The sequence below is a fragment of the Bufo gargarizans genome, chromosome 8 (genome assembly GCF_014858855.1).
Source record: "Bufo gargarizans isolate SCDJY-AF-19 chromosome 8, ASM1485885v1, whole genome shotgun sequence".
Classification (NCBI taxonomy): domain Eukaryota; kingdom Metazoa; phylum Chordata; class Amphibia; order Anura; family Bufonidae; genus Bufo; species Bufo gargarizans.
Window position 1 is genome coordinate 31310556 of NC_058087.1, and position 21815 is coordinate 31332370.

The window sequence follows — 21815 nt, forward strand, 5'->3', positions numbered from 1 at the left end:
GGGTGACCTCTCTGAATGCAGAGGAGAACCACAAGTTACAGCAATGGCCCTGCTGGACATCCTCTCTGTTTAATGGAACATCAAGTTCTGGAAATTACTTTTAGATGTCCATCACCCCATGTCATGCGTCAGGTCCCTCAGAAGTCCTCCACTGACTGGATTCCATCTTGATGTCTATTGAGGTTCCTCAGACCTTGCAATACAGTCTTAGGGCTCATGCACATGACCGTGTGCTGGCCGGGCCTATGCTGCGGACTGCAAATTGCTGTCCACAATGCACGGGCACCGACCGTGGGGCAGCTGCATGCGGATCGTGGACCCATTTGCTTGATCCGCATTCCGACAGTCCACACCGCAAAAAAGTAGTGCATGCATTACTTTTTTGTGGTGCTGAGGAACGGACAGAAAACCCATGGAAGCACTCCATAGTGCTACCAATTCGTGCCTCCGCACCGCACAGAATCACATGGTGCGGGGTGCACACGGCCGGTGCTCGTGTATTGCGGACCCGCTGTATTCGGGCCACAATACAGCCACGGCCGTGTGCATGGGCCCTTATAATGTACAGATCCTTTGTGGGACCACCTTTGATATCCCTGAAGCCCCCTGCTCTGTAGACTTGTAGTATCACAGATAGCTGGTGGCACCAGGGGCACCGCACAGGGGTTTCTCTGCCACCTTAAAACCAATATAGAGAATCCCACTCTCTCTCTTAGCTTGGCTATAGTGAGGACTTCTGTAATTAATTTAGGGGCTCACACTTACTGGTGAGTTGCTGGAGAGACAGGAGGACGCTTAATAATTGGAGACCAAGGGACCCTCCTGCTGTTCTTGCAAAGAGGCTCTCAGCAACTGGTTGGCACCATGCATTATGCCAGGGTTCAATTTTTTGGGGGTCTCCATCAGACCTCCCAAGTGTCTCTCTTTTGGAGGGACAGTCCCTATTTTTGAACCAAGTCCCTGTGTCCCTCTTTTTGATCTGAGATATAGATTTGAATTGTCACATTTACAATATTGATCCAGAAAGTGTTTGTCTGGTTCCTCTCTGTATATTATTTCAGTATTTGATACAATTTGTATTTTAGAAATTTGTCTATTCAGATAATTTTTGTACACTAAGAAAACTGTGTAAATATGCAGAAAAAATTGACTTTCATGCAATGAACTATAAATGTCCCTGTTTGACTATCCAAAAAGTTAGGAGGTATGGTCTCCATGTCACAGTGGGGTACAGTAATTGGAGACAAGCACAGTGTTTGCTGATGAGGTGGTGACATCTGGGGAAGGGTCTGGACAGCAGCCATACTCCAACCCAACCTCCGGAGGAGGAACGTCCATTCAAATAATGTGTCAATAAGCAAGAAGGAAAAGCCAACAGATATCACAAGGAGCCGTCCTCTCAGGGCTACATTTCTGCTCTTTGCTGCCTGCACCAAGTCCCAGATTCCTCCCGGCCACCAGCACCATGAGCCTATCCAGAAACCGCTATGCCACCACCCGGGGGTTCAGCAGTAGGTCCCACGGCTCGCTGTCATTACAGCCCACCGTCTTCCGGGCAAGCAATGGCTACCAGCCTGGATTGCAGCGAACCATCAGCGGCCTGAACCTCTCCAGGATCTCCCCCGGGTCCAGCACCTTCCTGCTCTCCTCTCTCCCCAACCTGGAGGTGGACCCCAAACTGCACCAGATGAGGAACCAGGAGAAGGAGCAGATCAAGGGGCTCAACAACCAGTTTGTCAACTTCATAGACAAGGTAAAGGGGGGCAATAAAACTGCAGCTTGTTTCCTCTCTCATTGAATTTGTTCTATTGTTCCCTGTTATCAGCCATTTATGACTGTGATACTTCCTGCTGAGCTTCTGTATCTAAGCCTATCATGTGTGATACTGTCTGCTGAGCTGTTGTATCTAACCCTATTATGTGTGATACTGTCTGCTGAGCTGTGTATCTAATCCTATCATGTGTGATACTGTCTGCTGAGCTGTTGTATCTAATCCTATCATGTTTGATACTGTCTGCTGAGCCGTGTATCTAAGCCTATCATGTGTGATACTGTCTGCTAAAATGTGTATCTAGTCCTATCATGTGCTATCGAGCTGGAGTATGTAATTCTATCATGTGTGATACTGTCTGTTGAGCTGCAGTTTCTAAGCCTATCATGTTATTCTATTTGCTGAGTCAATGTATCTAATCCTGTCATCCATTATATTGTTCGCTGGGCTGTGTATCTAATCCTATAATGTGTGATACTGTCTGCCAAACTTGGTATCTAATCCTATCATCTGTGATACTTCCTGCTGAGCTTCTGTATCTAAGCCTATCATGTGTGATACTGTCTGCTGAGCTGTGTATCTAAGCCTATCATTTGTGATACTTCCTGCTGAGCTGATGTATCTAATGTTATCATGTGTGATACTGCCTGCTGAGCTGATGTATCTAATGTTATCATGTGTGATACTGCCTGCTGAGCTGATGTATCTAATGTTATCATGTGTGATACTGCCTGCTGAGCTAATGTATCTAATGTTATCATGTGTGATACTGTCTCTGATCTCTCCTATTCTGTTTGCTACAATGTGTCATTTCATGTAAAATGTATGAGTAGAACTTGGATAAGCCCTTTAGGCTGTGCTCACACAGCTCATGTTTTGGCGCGATTATCATGGCAAAATGACGCAGAAATTTTGTATAACCCGCAGCAAACGATTGACGGCACCATGTTACTGATTAGAAGGACTGATCATTGCTCCGTTATCTCACATCCTCAGAAATAAGACCGGATCAGAAAGGGCAGCATCCACAGTGCGGCCAAAAACTGCACCAACATTGTTATTATTGCAAATTAGCGCAGTTTTCACATTGCTTGTGCGCAGATCTGTGGGTTAAACGACTGTTTACTTGTCAAAACAACCGATTTGAACACAGCAACAAATACCGGTAAAACTGCCGGCAGAGTTTTCTATGGTGTATGGCCATGCATGGCATAGAGGCAGACCCTCGGAGAGAAGGGGCTCAGTCCCATTGGTCTCATTCCCTTGGGTGGCAATTACCTGTGCAGGACTCCCCTCCAAAATAGAAGGAACTGCATAAATAGCAAACAGAGGGGGGTTGAGGAATCAGCAAAAGGCTACATGCACACGACCGTATGTGTTTTGCGGTCCACAAATTGCAGATCCGCAAAAAAAAAAAAAAGATGACATCCGTATGCCATAGTTTTTTTTTTTTTTTTGGGCGGCTCTAATGTAAAAATGCATAAAATGGACAAGAATAGGACATGTTCTATTTTTCTTTTTGCGGGGCTACATTGAAATGAATGGGTCCCCCATCCTATCCGCAAAAAAAAAAAAACGGAACGGACACGGAAACAAACAACGTTTGTGTGCATGTAGCCAAAGGGTTATGGAAGGGTTTTCTGTCCTGTGGGCTCCCTAATGGGGGGCCCAGCTATATCTTTGCTGTGGGGACCAGTTTCTTCTACGTATGCCCCAGTGTGCATCATTTTTGGTGTAAGTATCCAGTAGAGTTCATTGATACAAAGTTGCACTATGGAGATTACCTAGCAACGCCCCTTTGTTTTACTGGATACTCGGACCAGAGGGGCGGAGCAATGTTTTGTAAATATGGTGCACCGTTTTTCCTAGCCCCCTTATGTCTGACTCGTCCCACCTCATGTTTGAAGAGGCCTTTTGTTCGGCCTGTTGCTGCAGCTCAGTCACATTCAAGTAATGGGGCTGGGCTGTAATATCAAGTGCAGCCACTATACAATGTACGGCGCTGTGCTTGGTGAGCTGCGAGGAGGTCGCAGCGCTGTGGCATCTGAAAGTCAGACTCCTACTAATCAGATATTGATGATCTGCTGTTTGCAGATTATCAAGAAGTGGGGGGTCAGAACAGAGGACTGACATAGGACTGCAGGATCAGACTACAAAGGGTTTGTAATCTGTTACCATGGAAACACATAGACATAAGTCTATATGCAATGTTGCTTCATATTTTATCTTGGATTCATTGATGCAATAACAAAAAATGTTTTAAAAAATCGGCATACCCTTTAAAAATGGACACCCAGGTGTATCTCCCCTACAGAATACTACACCCAGCGGATATCGATCATTGATGTACAGGACATTCAGTGTTCTATTACAGGGAACCACAACATCTAAAGCTTCGCAGGTGTGAATATTTCCTGCGCACAAACCTTGAGAGCCAAATATATGTAGCAGAGTACAATTACACATTGCAGAACAGTGCAGTACCTACCGTGGAGGACGGACCAATGACTACTATGGAGTCAGTGTTTTCCCCACCTGCGAAGACACTGTCACAACACTTACCTACAGCTTGTTGCATACTGCCTTATATAGAATCCAGTTCAATACTACCGTAGCTGTAAAAATGTAAGTGCAGTGAGCTCCCCCTAGTGGTGGATGCAGGCAGACTACATTTTATAATTGACCAATTTCATAAAACTAGATCTCCCCTGTACAGATATATTATGAAGCATTATGCTCTCATCTGGTGAATTGGAGCCACCAAGTGGCTTGTTCTGTAGAGCAGAATGGATAGGCAGCGCCTGTTCAGTAGAGCAGGAGGACAAGTGCAGCAGAGCTAGACAGCCAGTGTATGAGAACTGGACAACCAATGCAGCAGAGCTGGAGAACCCGTGCAGTAGAGTTGTTGACCCAGGGTTGTGGTGATGTAGGCTCAATGCATCAGAGCTGGAGGTCTGATAACCAGAACAGAAGGCTGATGTAGAAGAGTAAAACTGAAGATTGGTGTAGCTGAGTTAGGCCTCATGCACTTGACGGTGTCTGTATTTCGTTCAGCAAATCACAGATCTGCAACATACGAATACCCTTCATGTGCACTCTGCGTTCTTCTCACTCCATTCTTTACTGGAGACTGGTGTAGCAGATTTGATGTAGCAGAGTTACTGGAGAATGGTTATCAAAGTTAATGTAGCAGAGTTACTGGGGACTGGTGTAGCAGATTTGATGTAGCAGAGTTACTGGAGACTGGTGTAGCAGATTTGATGTAGCAGAGTTACTGGAGACCAGTGTAGCAGATTTGATGTAGAAGAGTTACTGGAGACCAGTGTAGCAGAGTTAATGTAGCAGAGTTGCTGAAGACTAGCGTAGCAGAATTGATGTAGCGGAGTTACTGGAGATGGAAGAAGCAACGTTGGGCGGCCGGTTTGCAGGAACACATAGCTCGTAGTTTCACACAAGCTTTAAGGTGCCTTCACACACGGCAGATTTTGTTGCAGAGAATCAGTGCCATTCATCTGAATGAGTTTGTTTTGGTGGGAAGCACATGGATGTGTTGTGCCCTGACTTAAAGGCTGGTCCCTGGGGGGGTCCTAGCAGGCAGAGGCATAGCTACCATGGAAGCAGGGGACCTGGAGGAGGGCAAATGGATTTACTTTCAGGGCCCAGGGAGTGGTGAGTACAGTGCTCCTAGTCCTTGCACTGGAATTACTCACTGCTCTCTGCTCCTCTTCTCCGGCAGAGAAGCTTCAGGACAGTATGTAATGTGCACAGTGAATGTCATGTGCAGAGGCGCACGCAGGAGGAGAAGAGAGGTGACTATTTATTTTTTAGTCTGGTCTGAGGTCTGCATTAAGGGAACTGAGGGGAGGGGGTGTTATTCAAAAATTTGCTGTGTGGCCCTGTCAGTTCTAGTTCCACCAGCGCTATCAGGTCATACATATAATATATATGATATCTTAAATTTGGGGGTAGTGATCTAACATTAGTATATATGAAAACAATTTGCGGTCCCTCCCTATTTTCAAAACCTCTGCTAGCTGACAGTGCATGAAACATTCCTGTTTTTTTACAGGCTCAAAACCCATCCTGACCTTCTACTTCTCACAGCTGTGCATTTGGTACAGTTGTATCCAGTCTAGACAATCCTCTGTGAGCCAACCACATAGGCAGATCATATCTCTCCTGCCCTGATAGTTTGATACATTTTAACAGACCGGAGATCCGATCGTTTGGCTCACAAAGTCCAGACTGACAACCGTTGTAAGTAACCTCCTTCTGTGAGAAATATTGAGTCAGGACAGGCTTTCCATCTATGTGCAGCAAGCAGAGATCTTGAAAATGATGGGAAATTGAAACACAAAGTGGCAGAACTTTTCATATGATGACTAAGCTATTTAACCTGAAATCTCTGTAAAGTCTCGTTTCTCAGACAGGGAATAAACTTTTTGGCTGAGTCAGGGTCACGTTCACCTTGTATGATCCCGTGTGACACGGTAACCGCAGGACGCGGTAACCCAGGACTCTAATCCTGGGCACAGGACACAGACAGAATGGTGAGAAAATGAATGTCAGCCTCAGGGAATAATGGACGGATCTTATGTCATTACTGGGGTATTGTGAATAATGCCCTCAGTAAACATGGGCAGCATAATCCCTATGACAGTATCCTCCCAGCTGGTATTACGATGCCAACCTCCCTGTGCAGCCACACACCTGTGTGCTCAGTGCCCGCTGTTTGGGTTTCGTGGTCAGGAATAATCTAAGTGCAGTTCTCATGGTACGGGCACAGGAGCTGGCGCTGCGCCATGAGGGACTGTGTGCCAGGATGCAAGGGCAGAGGTGTAACCTAAAGTACCTGGGCCCCAATCCAAAATCTATATTGACCCCCTTTCCTTTCCCCAATCTGGTATCTTCAGTGGGGGTGACAACTACCTCTGCACCCCTATAGCTATCACCCCGTACAGGGGCATCCTTATTGGGGGTGCATAGAGTGTACTTCAGGGGGCTGCAAGCTTCTTTGTAATACAAGAGAACAGCAATGCTGTCACTGGGCCATGTGGGGGTGCAATAAGGGCTCGTTCACATGACCGTGTGAAGCCCGTGCCTGTGCTGTGGACCGCAAATTGCGGTCCACAATGCACGGACACCGACTGTGGCCCAGCCGCATGGGGATCTTGGACCTATTCACTTGAATGGGTCCGCGATCTCTCCGTTCCGCAAAAAGATAGAACATTTTCCATCTTTTTGCCGTGCGGAGGCACGAAACGGAACCCCAGAAAGCACTCCGTAGTGTTCCGTTCCGTGCTTCCGTGCCGGATTTGCAGACCCATTAAAGTGAATTGGTCCTCATCCGTGATGCGGAATGCACACGGATTGGTGCCCGTGTATTGCGGATCCGCAAATGCGGTCCGAAATACGTCAACGGGCAGCACTTGTTCGTGTAAACGAGCCCTAACATTGTGAATACTTCATTATTATAGATCTTATGGACATTAGGTAGAATGCGTACACTGGAATCCAATAGTGTTCATCTATTCACTGCCTGGTGTCCGTTATGTGGCAGATTAGATGGGATTTAAGGCACAGGGTTGCATTTGGCATTCTGTACTGGTACCTAGGTTAGATTTATATTGGGCAGCAGCAATGTCACAGTCAGGGCTACTGGAATATCCAGTTTATTATATGGGCTGCTCCAGAGCCCTGAAGTCCACTTGGCACAATTAAAGGAACATTTCCAGGTGAAGTTGAGTCACTGTTGTTATGCCTAGCACATAGTCTGGTTCCTTTAAGTGTGTGTGAATCCTATTACCCTATTTGTTATATGGGGGAAGCGGACACATTAGCTTCCAAAAGGGTTACTGAAAGCAGAACACCCCTATAAGAAATGGCAATGGACAACCTGGCCCCTGCAGCACCATCTAGTGGAGATAAGTGGTAATAACAAGGCAGAAGTTAAATGTTATTGTGTTCTTGGCTACTTGGATAAAAATAGTAAAAAATATCAACTCTTCTGCCAAATCTTATGATTTGTTCCAGTAATAATATCTTGCGACAAAATAAATTTTAGGCATGGATAATAAATTTTACAAACTCCATCACAGATTCCCATAAATAAAATAGAAAAAGGAAACATTATTTTTGTAGCAAACTCTGCTGTAACCATTTATAAACTCTGTCTCTTTGTTGATACATTTGGTTTGTCATTTTGTAGCAGATGTTTCTATGAGCTGAATGATCATCAGGGGGTTCACATGATGATATTGTAGGTTGTAGATCTTATTGTTATATAAATACTGAGCATTCCTGTAATAATTGAGCTCCGCAGTAAAAAAAATCGCAATAAAATCACGGGTTTCCACTATAAATTTTTGCAATCATTTCCTACAACTAGTTCCACCATAAGGTGCCCAAGGATAAAGATTAAAAATTAAACACACAAAAATCCTTGAAATGATCAATTATTTGTTTTTTATTTATGCTAATTTTTTGTTTTGGTTTCTTTGTAAATTTCTGGATATCAATTGTATTTAGATTTAGCCCAAAGCCTCCCCTGCGCCGCCTAGTGGCTGCTTTCTAAACACCATGGTCCCTTTTGCAATCATTTTTCTATTGATCAAAGCATCTAAAATGCAAAATGAAGCAACTTTGCTGAGCCGGTTTTGTGTATAAAGTTCCTATGCACAATTAGATGTCTCCATAGTAAACTATTTGACTGAAAGAAAATGTATACCCTCTAAGATACAATGATAATGATTGCCAAGCCCTCTACCTTCTGCTGAAATAAAAGCCAAAACTGCAACCCTTAATCCTGCGAGGTCACTACTGTAAGGATCCCTTTTGTAACCATTTTTATTGCTAAAAGTGCATAAAAAAAATGCTAAATGAAACAATTCCTGTTTTGTGTACACAGCTCCCATGCAGAGTCAGGTGTCTCCATGGTACCAGACTACAAGAAACCCTTTGTAGTCAGATCCTGCAGTCATGTGTAAATTATTATTCCTGACTTTCTTGCAACATATTAACATAATAATTCTAATGCCTCACATGACTAATGATCCTCCACTGTAATGATTATTGCTCGCTGACAGGTCCGGGACCTGGAAAGACAGAACAAGGTCCTTAAGACCCAGCTGCATCTCCTGAAGGAGAAGGACACATATAAGTCAAACACTGATCATATAATCCTGACGTCCAGCAACCACCTGAAGCAGCAGATCGATGGCCTCCTGCATGAGAAGGACAAGCTGCAGGCCGCGCTCCAGAACATGCAATCCGTGGTGGAGGAACTCAAGAGCCGGTCAGTATATTCTCCTGTACAGGGCGGTGGAGCAGAGTAAATGCTGGATACATAGGACTTATATGGGGGCACTGGGTCAGCTTCAGATTTATACATCATGCCAGCTCTCAGACTGACAAGATAACAATATGTTGGGCAGCCGCACTATAGTGTCTGATCACAGCCAGGGATGGGCCCAGGTCTGCGGAGAGCCCAGGGTTGTGATAATACTGCCCCACCATCACTAAACAATGCAACCATACAGTGCCAATAAAAGTGCCATACGGTGCTCATATTAATACTGCCACATAGTGCAGAAATAATCATGCCATATAATAGTTCCATGATAATACTGCCATATAGTACTCAACTAATAAGCCTTTAACTCCTTAAGGACCAGGCAATTTTTTGCAAATCTGACCAGTGTCACTATATGTGGTGATAACTTTAAAACGCTTTGACTTATCCAGACCATTCTGAGATTGTTTTTTTTTTTTTTCATCACATATTGTACTTCATGACACTGGTAAAATTGAGTCAAATTTTTATATTTTTTTTATTTATAAAAAAATACAAAATTTGCCAAAAATTTGGAAAAATTTGCTAATTTCCAAGTTTCAATTTCTCTACTTCTATAATACATAGTAATACCTACAAAAACAGTTATTACTTTACATTCCCCATATGTCTACTTCATGTTTGGATCATTTTGGGAATGACATTTTATTTTTTGGGGATGTTACAAGGGTTAGAAGTTTAGAAGCAAATCTGGAAATTTTTCAGAAATTTTCAAAAACCAACTTTTCAAGGACCAGTTCAGGTCTGAAGTCACTTTGTGAGGCTTACGTAATAGAAACCACCCAAAAATGACCCCATTCTAGAAACTACACCCCTCAAGGTATTCAAAACTGATTTTACAAACTTTGTTAACCCTTTAGGTGTTCCACAAGAATTAATGGAAAAAATTTAACTTTTTGGGCAGATTTTCTATTTTAATCATGTTTTTCCAGTTACAAAGCAAGGGTTAACAGCCAAACAAAACTCCATATTTATGGCTCTGTTTCTGTAGTTTACAGAAACACCCCATATGGGGTCGTAAACCGCTGTACAGGCACACGGCAGGGTGCAGAAGGAAAGGAATGCCATACGGTTTTTGGAAGGCAGATTTTCCTGGACTGGTTTTTTGACACCATGTGCCATTTGAAGACGCCCTGATGCACCCCTAGAGTAGAAAAAAAGTGATCCCATTTTAGATCTCCCTTTTCACTGCTACAATTACTCTGCTACATTATCTTCGGCCTGACAGCTGAGGGGACGTGTCCTTTCTGCTGCAGCGCTCTCCTTGTAACTGCCACGGCTTCTAACAAAACATGTGGCTGGTGGCAGTTGAAGATTTAAACGGAGCGCATGCGACCAGCCTAGTGAGACAGAGAAAAGAAAATAAGGAACGGAACAGACAGCAGGTGGCGCTATACAGATACATTTTATAGAATAGCTCACTGGCTATACAAAATTTTTAATAACAAGTAATTAATTAAAAATGTATTCAGATCCAGGCGCTGATTTGAAAAATGTGGAATATGTTTTGTGACACAACCTCTTATTTGTGTGTAGATTTTATGTCATCTTTACATATGTTGAAGTCTTTGGTGGTTATGGGGAAGAAGATTGTCAATTGTCTTCTCCACCTTTCTTCTTTGCTTCTGCAGATACGAGGATGAAATCAACAGAAGGAATCAACTAGAAAATGATTTTGTGCTGACGAAGAAGGTGCGTGTGATGAACTTCAGGGTCGAACTTAGTCATACATGCCTTTCAGTTAAGAATTGAAGATGGGGGTGCTGCTGCATTGATATCTATGGCAAATATCAGCTAATACTAGTGGACAAAAGTGGTACTGCAAGTGACAACGAGTAACAATGTATCGATATTGTAATAAGATTATTGGGATGAAATAACTTCTCAAAATGGTAGATAGTTTATTACAGGGAATCTGCTGATATAGATAGATAGATAGATAGATAGATAGATAGATAGATAGATAGATAGATAGATAGATAAAGAAGAAAATCCCACGCTCTCCCAGGGTTGTTCTTTATTCACCAGCGTGACGTTCCAGTCCTCTCACTGGGACTTTTCTCAAGCAGTGATACATAACAATGGTGCTGGGTACATATATATATATATATATATAGCTTAAACTAGATCATTGATAATACATAATTGTCAGAAAAATTAAAAAAAGTAAAGTAAATAACTTGTGGAGCACAGGAAGCGACAATGAGATGGAACGCACACAAGCGGCTGTCAGCTGACCGCCACGTGAGCGCAATCCACCACATGACCGCCTCCCCGGCATACTTGGGCTGAACTCATTGATCTCCTCACTATAAATGTACATCCTGCGCGCACTTTCTCTCCCTCTGGCTAGTAACATATTATATAATGATAACCTACTTTAAAAGTAATTGTTTTCAGTAGTGCGCGCAAGATGTACATTTATAGTGAGAGGAGATCAATGAGGAGTATGCCGGGGAGGTGGTCATGTGGTGGATCGCGCTCACGTGTCAGCTGACACCCGCTTGTGCGTTCCACCTCATTACCGCTTCCTGCGCTCCACAAGTTATTTACTTTACTTCTGCGCATGCGCAGTTGGCTTTGTTTGACGCCGAACGCATGTGGGGTTTCAATTTTGTTTTTAATTAAGCTGTGCACATGAGTTTTTAATATATCAATTATGTCACTGGATGGAGGATTCATGTATATGGATATAATTACCGTATTTTTCGCCCCATAAGACGCATTTTTTCCTGCCCAAAAAGTGGGGGGAAATGCCCCTGCGTCTTATGGGGCGAATACTAATGAAGCGTTTCCATTTTGGAAGCGATTCATTAGTACCGAAGGAATGGGAAGTGGTGAAGGCTCTGTACTCACCGCTTCCTGGTCCTCGGCTGTGCAGGGTTGCGCACAGTGTGAGCGCGCGCTGTGACCTCACGCTGTGCACGCCAGGTCACAGCACAGCGGACTGAAGAGGAGGAAGACTGAGCGCAGGAGGTGAGGAGCGGCAGCGTCATGAGCAGTAAAGGTGAGGTTTTTTTTCTTTTTTATTTCATATGAGGCTGATGGATGCTGCTGGGGGCTGAAGAGAGACTACTGGGGGCATATATGAAGGTACTGGGGGCTGAAGAGAGACTACTGAGGGCATATATGAGGGTACTGGGGGCATATATGAGGGTACTGGGGGCTGAAGAGAGACTACTGGGGGCATATATGAGGGTACTGGGGGCTGAAGAGAGACTACTGGGGCATATATGAGGGTACTGGTGGCTGAAGAGAGACTACTGAGGGCATATATGAGGGTACTGGGGGGCATATATGAGGGTACTGGGGGCTGGAAGAGAGACTACTGGGGGCTGAAGAGAGACTACTGGGGGCATATATGAGGGTACTGGGGACATATATGAGGGTACTGGGTGCTGAAGAGAGACTACTGGGGGCATATATGAGGGTACTGGGGGCGCTGAGAGAGACTACTGGGGCATATATGAGGGTACTGGGGGCTGAAGAGAGACTACTGAAGGGCATAGATGGCAGGTATAGGGTGGGGACATATATGAGGGTACTGGGGCTGAAGAGAGACTACTGGGGGCATATATGAGGGTACTGGGGACATATGAGGGTACTGGGGGCTGAAGAGAGAATACTAGGGGCATATATGAGGGTACTGGGGGACTGAAGAGAGACTACTGGGGGCATATATGAGGGTACTGGGGGCTGAAGAGAGACTACTGGGGGCATATATGAGGGTACTGGGGACATATATGAGGGTACTGGGGGCTGAAGAGAGACTACTGGGGGCATATATGAGGGTACTGGGGGCTGAAGAGAGACTACTGGGGCATATATGAGGGTACTGGGGGCTGAAGAGAGACTACTGAGGGCATATATGAGTGTACTGGGGGCTGAAGAGAGACTACTGGGGGCATATATGAGGGTACTGGGGGGCTGAAGAGAGACTACTGGGGGCATATACAGGTGAAACTCCAAAAATTAGAATTTCGTGCAAAAGTCCATTTATTTCAGTAATACAAATTAAAAGGAGTTGTATTAATGCAGCTTAAAATTTGGATTTTGTGAAAAGGTTCAATATTCTAGGCTCAAAGTGTCGCCCTCTAGTCAGCTGATTAATCCATACCCCCTGAGCAAAGGGGACCTGAGATTGTGACTTTGGGATGTCATAAGCTGTAAGCCGTAATCATCCAAATTATACCAAATAAAGGCTTGAAATATCTCGCTTTGCCTGTAATGAGTCTCATATATTAGTTTCACCTTTTAAGTTGTATTACTGAAATAAATGAACTTTGCACGATATTCTAATTTTTCAAGTTTCACCTGTATGAGGCTACTTGGGTCATATATGTGGCTACTGGGGGCTGAGAGGAGACATGGGGCTCTTATCTGAGGTCTGATTGGGGGTCATTTACATTGGGGTCTGAGCTGAGGTCTGATTGGGATCTTATTAACATTGGCGGTCTAATTGGTGGATTGACCTAAGGTGTCATGAAAAATATTTTTTTCTTATTGTCCCCCTCTAAAACCTAGGTGCGTCTTATGGGCCTAAAAATGCGGTATGTTATGTGAATATTAATGAGCATTATGCATCATCACATTAGGGATTAATAGGGAGTATCACATGAATTTATATTGTGTTTTAAATCATTTTTTTTTTTAATGATTTTTCTGACAATAATGTATTATTATCAATTATCTAGTTTAACCTATATATATATTTATATATATATATGTACCCAGCACCATTGTTATGTATCACTGCTTGAGAAAGGTCCCAGTGAGAGGACTGAAACGTCGCGCTGGTGAATAAAGGACACTATTTTTATTCCCATCCCCGGGAGAGCGTGGGATTTTATGCAACTTTCGGATACGGGATTGTCTCCGTAGCCGCAGGAACACCATTTACTTTTTGTCTGCCGTGCTGCTTTCATTTGTTTTTGTTATAGATAGTAGATATTTTATAGATTAAATCAAACTAAAATGTTGACCCCTTGCACCAGGCCTATCACAGACCAAGGCTTGAGGGAACCCTCAGTCCACCCCTTACCTACAATAAGACTCACTCTACCTACAGGGTTTCCCCTTGACTTTATAATGAAATGTTCTTCCTTTTAATCTCTTCTGCCCCCTCAGGACCTGGATGACACTTACCTCCACAAGGTGGACAATGAATCCAAGCTGGAAAGCCTGACAGATGAGCTGGAGGTTCTGAAGCAGCTGTATGAGGAGGTAAAGTACCGGACAAGTGCAAGCCTTCCAATGAGGAGCTCGTTGTGGGATCCAGGGTCCCATGGGAAATGATGACCTATACCAGGGATCAGCAACCTCTGGCACTACTACTCCCAGGATGCACACTTGCTTGGCTGTTCTTAGAACCCCCATAGAAGTAAATAGAGCATGCTGGGAGTCGTAGTTTCACCACTGCTGGAGTGCCGGAAGTCGCCAACTCCTGACCTATACTAAGCCATAGAAATCAATGGGTCTGTGTTATACACAGGGTTGCCAGGTCCTTGTCTGTAGCTCATAGAGGTAGGTCCTGGGTATGGGAGGCCCCTTTAACAGCATTCACATCCCCGGGAAAATTCCTTCTTTTAAAACCTGGGGGTGGAAAAGTAAAGCTATCTGCTTGCTGTTAGTGAATGAAAAGCTAGAGACGTAAGGACGAGCTCGTGCCTCACGCTCCTGACCTTCCAGCACTGACGGGGTCGCATAGAATTGTATTGATTTATGATGCTATGTAACCCTTCGAGGTCTGGCATGTACTGGATAACACGGACATAATGCTGCCACCGCAGCAGTGCTGGAAGTTCATGACGGGAGCTGAGCTGCGAGTCCGGAGCGTGACACTCGCTCGTCTGAAACCAGCCTTATACTTCTCCCAGATAAGGGTTTGTTACAATTGTATCCTCTGTGAGCTAAACACATCATCAGCAACACAAGACTCTCTTCTGTCCTGAGAGTTTGCTACAGTGTATCAGTGCAGGTAAAGCGTATCAGTCAGGAGTCCAGGCTTATTACATCTTGGCCAATTTATTTCTCTTTTTCTGAATTATCACTTAAAAGGTAAAATTAGTGAAAATATAAGATTTCTAATGTAAGTACATACATAGATGTCACTGAAAATGCACAGGTCAATGGCGTATAGTTACTGGGAGTGTTTTTTCACCTTTTGAGTTGAAGTGTGAGATTTTTTTTTTTTCTGCTGAAGGAAATTCGGGAGCTGCAGTCTCAGGTGCACAGCGACAAAGTGACGGTAGAAATGGACAATAACCGAGATCTGGAGATGAAGCAGGTTATGGACGAGGTCCGGGCACAGTACCAGAACATGGCGGACAAGAGCCGTCAGGAGGCCGAGCACTGGTACAAGAGCAAGGTGCGAGTCTTATTGTGTCCTCTCCGTTCCCTACAAATGATGGGAACAGAGTGGAAGAAACAGGTCGTGGACCTCTTTTTAGTAAGGGGGGCCACGCTTAGATTTATGCTATGGGGCCAGTTTTTCACTATGGAGGCCCCTGCCCTACACATAGGATCCTCTGATGTCAATCAGCTCATAACTTTTTTTACTTCATCCACAGATTGATGATTTGGTCAATCAGGGTAAACGGACAAGTGATGAGTTGAAGGCTCTGAAGAACGAGGTGGTGGATCTTCACCGGATGATACAGAGGGTCAACAGCGACAATGAGGCCCTAAAGAACCAGGTACATGGGCCCTTGGGGGACACCCTACTCAGATCCACCTGCTGACTCGCCTATTTTGCTTTTAGCCACATCCCTTGCAGTGGTAGAGAAAAGGTCCCAATCCAACAGTGCCAGGAATGTTGCCGACAATACCAAACACAGCCATAGTGCCCACCGCCACTGTGCCAATCACAGCCTCCCTGACCATGGCAGTTCCATTGCCACCATATAATGCCAAGTGCTGCACCTCTCATAGTGTCCTCAGGGGGGCGCACATAGTCAGCAGAAGACTTGCATGCAAGAGCAGTACATAGGCTCCATAAATTCTTAATATCCTTTAGGAAGCTGTCTATAGGGTGGCAGTGGGCCCCATATGTACTGGGCGCCTTTGGACTGGCATAGATAGCCACCTAATAATTTCGCCTTTATAGAGACAGCCCCTGAGGTGTCCCTTGCTCTCAGACACTTAGTGGGTCTGATGGCAACCAATGGTTTCCGCCATATAGGGCCACCATGCTAACGTCATGGCACCAAAGCTGTGTATAGGATTGGGTAATCACTCTTTAGGCGTTGGGCACCATAGAGCGAGCCCCAGTTTCCAGTATCCATAGGGGGCGGCCCCTGCTCAGGTGGACTCTTCTCTATCTCCTACTAGAATTTTTACACAACTTTTTCATCCAGTCTTCTCCATCTTTCTCTCTCAGAGGACCAGTCTGGAGAACACCATCGCCCACACAGAGGAGACTGGGGAACAAGCTATACAGAACGCCAAGGGTCACGCCCAGGATCTGGAAGACGCCCTGAGGAAGGCAAAGCAGGATATGGCTCGCAAAGTGAAAGAATACCAGGATCTGATGAACACCAAGCTGGCGCTGGACATTGAGATCGCTACCTACCGAAAACTGCTGGAGGGCGAGGAGACCCGGTGAGTGGAGAGAAAGCATCTCTGGACACCTATGGTTTGGAAATTACCTTACTGCTGGAAAGCTGTGTTATTCTACCAAATGCCACTGAGCTCTGCTGGTACAGTGCAGTCTGCTCCATCACTGTACGGACAGTGTACTTTAAATCATACCTGTAGTAAAACTGTATTATACTCCAGAGCTGCACTCACTATTCTGCTGGTGCAGTCACTGTGTACATACATTACTTATCCTGTACTGATCCTGAGTTACATCCTGTATTATACCCCAGAGCTGCACTCACTATTCTGCTGGTGCAGTCACTGTGTACATACATTACATTACTTATCCTGTACTGATCCTCAGTTACATCCTGTATTATACTCCAGAGCTGTACTCACTATTCTGCTGGTGCAGTCACTGTGTACATACATTACTTATCCTGTACTGATCCTGAGTTACATCCTGTATTATACTCCAGAGCTGCACTCACTATTCTGCTGGTGCAGTCACAGTGTACATACATTACTTATCCTGTACTGATCCTGAGTTACATCCTGTATTATACTCCAGAGCTGCACTCACTATTCTGCTGGTGGAGTCACTGTGTACATACATTACTTATCCTGTACTGATCCTGAGTTAAATCCTGTATTATACCCCAGAGCTGCACTCACTATTCTGCTGGTGCAGTCACTGTGCACATACATTACTTATCCTGTACTGATCCTGGGTTACATCCTGTATTATACCCCAGAGCTGCACTCACTATTCTGCTGGTGCAGTCACTGTGTACATACATTACTTATCCTGTACTGATACTGAGTTACATCCTGTATTATACTCCAGAGCTGCACTCACTATTCTGCTGGTGCAGTCACTGTGTACATACATTACTTATCCTGTACTGATCCTGAGTTACATCCTGTATTATACTCCAGAGCTGCACTCACTATTCTGCTGTTTGCCATTGGAAACAGTCTGCAAAGTTGTTGTTGGACACACACTTAGGGGGTCATTTATTAAGATCAGCATTTTGACGCCAGTCTTAACAACCCCTATAGCTGGCGGTGTTGGCCTCTACATAATTTCATCGTATCCACCACAATTTCTAAATCTATGCCAGCTCCCTTGCATAAATGAATGAGACCAGCCTGCCGGCCCAACCCTTTCCCCAACCTTTGCGCCGCAATCTGCGCCAGAAATACACCTAATATAGACGTATTTCTGTTAGTAAATGACCTCCTTACTTTTTCCTATGTTAGATGACTGTAGATCTGTGGTTTCTTTTAGATTGAACCATCATCCCTCCAGTTCCCAGGTTTCAGCTATGGATAAATTGGGTGAGTGTTTTTTTCACTGGAGTTTCCATGGAAATGTGAGAAATAAGTTATGAAGTTTATCTTGGCATTTTCCTTTGTTCCCAAATTCCTTCTCCCTTGGCATCTGGGGCCCGTGACCAAGATCAATGCTGGTGGTCAGACTGGCCAAGACTGCTGCATCTATGTCTGTCCTGTGCGATACTGTCTGCTGAACTGATGTATCTAAGCCTATTATGTGTGATACTGTCTGCAGTGCGGCTGCATCTAAGCCTATCATGTGTGACAGTAGGCTGAGGGGTGTATCTAAGTCTATCATGTGTGATACAATCTGCTGAGCTGCTGTATCTAAGCCTATCATGTATCACACAGTTTACTGAGCTGGTGTATCTAAGCCTAGCAGGTTTGATACTGTCTGCTGAGCTGGTGTATCTAAGTCTGTGTGATACTAATTATTCACATTTCTCCATTTTATTTCTGCAGCCGGCTTCTTAAACTTTGACGGGAGAACTTCTTCTGTGACACGAAATTCCCCGAACCCAAAGAAAGTTGTTCTGGTCAAGACGATTGAAACAACTGATGGCAAACCAGTCTCGGAGGCCAGTCACTATTCCCATTAGTGAGCCGTGCACGGAGGAGCCGACGCTGCGGACGCCCACACTGCAGAGCTCCACCAACACTTGCGCACACACGAACAAACCTGCTGATTTCTGTCACTGCCTCTGACAACTCCACACAAAAAGCTAAATAAAAATTGATGTCACGCTGAGCCGATCCCCCATGTGTCTGCGCTGCTACAGCGAAAAAAGGGCGAGGGGAAATGCATTCTGGGTGATGGCTGCAGTGGAGGATGTAAAATGTGGTATAACTATACTAAAAACCTGCTGATCAATTCAAAAAATCCATCGTTTTCTATCTTCCTCTCACAGCTGGGGGTTTGTTACAATTGTATTCATTCTAGACAATCCTCTGGGTGCTAAACAGCCTGGACTATAAACTGATACATTGTAACAAACTCATATGCAAAGAGAAGGCCAGCACTCGCAGGATGGATTCAGTTCTATTTATTGCCAAATCAGAAGAGAAGTGACGCGTTTCGACTCTACAACTCGATTGTAGAGTCGAAACGCGTCACTTTTCTTCTGATGTGGCAATACATAGAACTGCATCCATCCTGCGAGTGCCAGACTTTTCTTTGTATATGTAAGCGGGACGCCAACCCTGGACACGTGCACCGCGCACCAGTTGTGTGCCGACTGTGCTCTTGTGAATCGACTAGTAACAAACTTTGAGAACATATTTGTGCCACTGATACATTTAACTCGCAGAGCACTGTCTACACTGAATCCAATGACCCTGAGCTGTGAAAGTATTACTACCCCCACCATACCCTAAAGGGGTTGTCCAGGGAATAAAGTATGTTTTTTAAATGCAGTAAATGCTTTAAGGCTAAACCCATTCCATGGTCCCCGTCTGCTTACTAACCACATGATCACTGCAGTCGCTGGCTTTAGCACTTCTATCGTAGAAGCAGAGTTCTACAAATGTGACGGGGTGTCCCCAAAGCTGTAGACACCCCCTTACCGCATGAGTGACAGAGCAGACATCTCAGCGAGCCCTGACAATCTTGTGCCTGCACTGCTGCTCCGAGTGCAGAGGTTCTGCTTTGGCTTCCGGAGCAGACTGTTCATGCGCCACTATACAGAAGTGTAGCAGCACATGCACAGTTGCTGCTACAGTCATGGAGGTAGAGCAGCAAAGCAGGCACGAGATTGTCGGGGACGGCCAAGCTGTCCAGCCCTGTCCACCAAGTAGCAGCGATAATGTCTTCAGCTTTTGGACAGCCCATCACAGGTGTAGATTAGAACTCTGCTTGATGAGAAGAATCGAATACGAATTGATTGGCTCATCTCTAACTAGTATCAATCACCTCCACTGCTAGATAACTACACAAATGACTATTGCTGGCTTTGTATTCAGCAGCAGCTTCCCAGGTTGCACTTCAATCTGCCCGCCTGCTACTGATCATCTCCTAGGCATGCTTTCACTGTGTTTATAAAACACACTTACAATACTTACAGTACAGTGCAATACCCTGCAGTATATCCACAGGACATTTTTCACTGTCCCCAGTGCAGCTCATCTGCAATGGTCCATCACATCCTGCCCCAGGCAGTATGACTCCTCAGGGCAGCACGGTGGCTCAGTGGTTAGCACTGGTGCCTTGTAGAGCTGGGGTTTCAATCCAACCAGGCACATCACCTGCATGGAGTTTGTATGTTCGCCCTGTGCTTGTGTGAGTTTCCTACGGGTACTCCGGTTTACCCCCACTCTCCAAAAATATACAAATAGACAAATTGACCCTAGTGTGTGTTGTATGTTGGGGGGTCGAGTGCCTATATGGCTTTGACTTTGAAGCCAATCACTTGCCTCTAGGGACTATTTCTTTGATTCAATTTATGGACTTTATTAATGATATGGGGTTTGGGCACCAAGAATAATTTCCTCTCGTGGGTCAAAGGAACCCCAGTCTAACACTGCTTGTGCTGTTGGCATTTCTCCCCAGTGTAAGACCCACACAGCACATCACATAATACATATCCAACAGGGAGGACAGGTCTAGAAGAAAAAGCATAAAAAAAATTAAGAAGGCAGAGGACAGGTCTAGAAGAAGCAACATAGAGTACTAAAGAAGGTGGAGGACAAGTCTAGAAAGCACAGAGTAATGAAGAAGGCAGAGGACATACCTAGAAGGAGGAGCACAGAGCAATGTAGAAGGCAGAGGACAGGTCTAGAAGGAGGAGTACAGAGTAGTGTAAAAGGTGGAGGTCAGGTCTAGAAGGAGGAGCACAGAGTAGTGTAAAAGGTGGAGGACAGGTCTAGAAGGAGGAGCACAGAGTAGTGTAAAAGGTGGAGGACAGGTCTAGAAGGAGGAGCACAGAGTAGTGAAGACGGCGGAGGACAGGTCTAGAAGGAGGAGCACAGAGTAGTGAAGACGGCGGAGGACAGGTCTAGAAGAAGGAGCACAGAGTAGTGTAGAAGGCGGAGGACAGGTCTAGAAAGAGGAGCACAGAGTAGTGTAGAAGGCGGAGGACAGGTCTAGAAGGAGGAGCACAGAGTAGTGTAGAAGGCGGAGGACAGGTCTAGAAGGAGGAGCACAGAGTAGTGTAGAAGGTGGAGGACAGGTCTAGAAGGAGGAGCACAGAGTAGTGTAGAAGGCGGAGGACAGGTCTAGAAGGAGGAGCACAGAGTAGTGTAGAAGGTGGAGAACAGGTCTAGAAGGAGGAGCACAGAGTAGTGTAGAAGGTGGAGAACAGGTCTAGAAGGAGGAGCACAGAGTAGTGTAGAAGGCGGAGAACAGGTCTAGAAGGAGGAGCACAGAGTAGTGTAGAAGGCGGAGGACAGGTCTAGAAGGAGGAGCACAGAGTAGTGTAGAAGGCGGAGAACAGGTCTAGAAGGAGGAGCACAGAGTACTGTAGAAGGCGGAGGACAGGTCTAGAAGGAGGAGCACAGAGTAGTGTAGAAGGCGGAGGACAGGTCTAGAAGGAGGAGCACAGAGTAGTGTAGAAGGCGGAGGACAGGTCTAGAAGGAGGAGCACAGAGTAGTGTAGAAGGCGGAGGACAAGTCGTGAATGAGGAGCACAGAAAAATATAGGTGTAAGGTAGAGGATGAGCACAGAGTAATGCAGAAGGGAAGGCAGAGGACAGATCTAGAAGGAGGAGCACAGAGTAATGTAGAAGGCAGAGGACAGGTCTAGAGGGAAGAACACAGAATAATGTAGAAGGTGGAAGGCAGGT

At 45.1% G+C, this 21815-nt stretch overlaps 1 protein-coding gene across 1 annotated transcript; it reads left to right on the plus strand.

Annotated features, from left to right (window-relative positions):
• The first annotated feature begins 1391 nt into the window (after positions 1-1391).
• LOC122944446 (keratin, type II cytoskeletal 8-like) lies at positions 1392-18991 on the plus strand. Its single transcript, XM_044302719.1, has 9 exons — positions 1392-1753; positions 8857-9065; positions 10754-10814; positions 14250-14345; positions 15325-15489; positions 15692-15817; positions 16501-16721; positions 17992-18041; positions 18501-18991. Exons 1-9 carry the CDS (start codon positions 1466-1468, stop codon positions 18635-18637), a joined length of 1353 nt encoding a protein of 450 aa, XP_044158654.1. The 5' UTR covers positions 1392-1465; the 3' UTR covers positions 18638-18991.
• The last annotated feature ends 2824 nt before the right edge of the window (positions 18992-21815 follow it).

Excerpts from the sequence above, each read along its gene's own strand:
- LOC122944446 (XM_044302719.1), top strand. The coding sequence starts at position 1,466 with ATGAGCCTATCCAGAAACCGCTATGCCACCACCCGGGGGTTCAGCAGT. Across the intron at positions 1,754-8,856 it reads TTGTCAACTTCATAGACAAG|GTCCGGGACCTGGAAAGACA; the intron begins GTAAAGGGGGGC and ends GCTCGCTGACAG. Across the intron at positions 15,818-16,500 it reads ATGAGGCCCTAAAGAACCAG|AGGACCAGTCTGGAGAACAC; the intron begins GTACATGGGCCC and ends TTTCTCTCTCAG.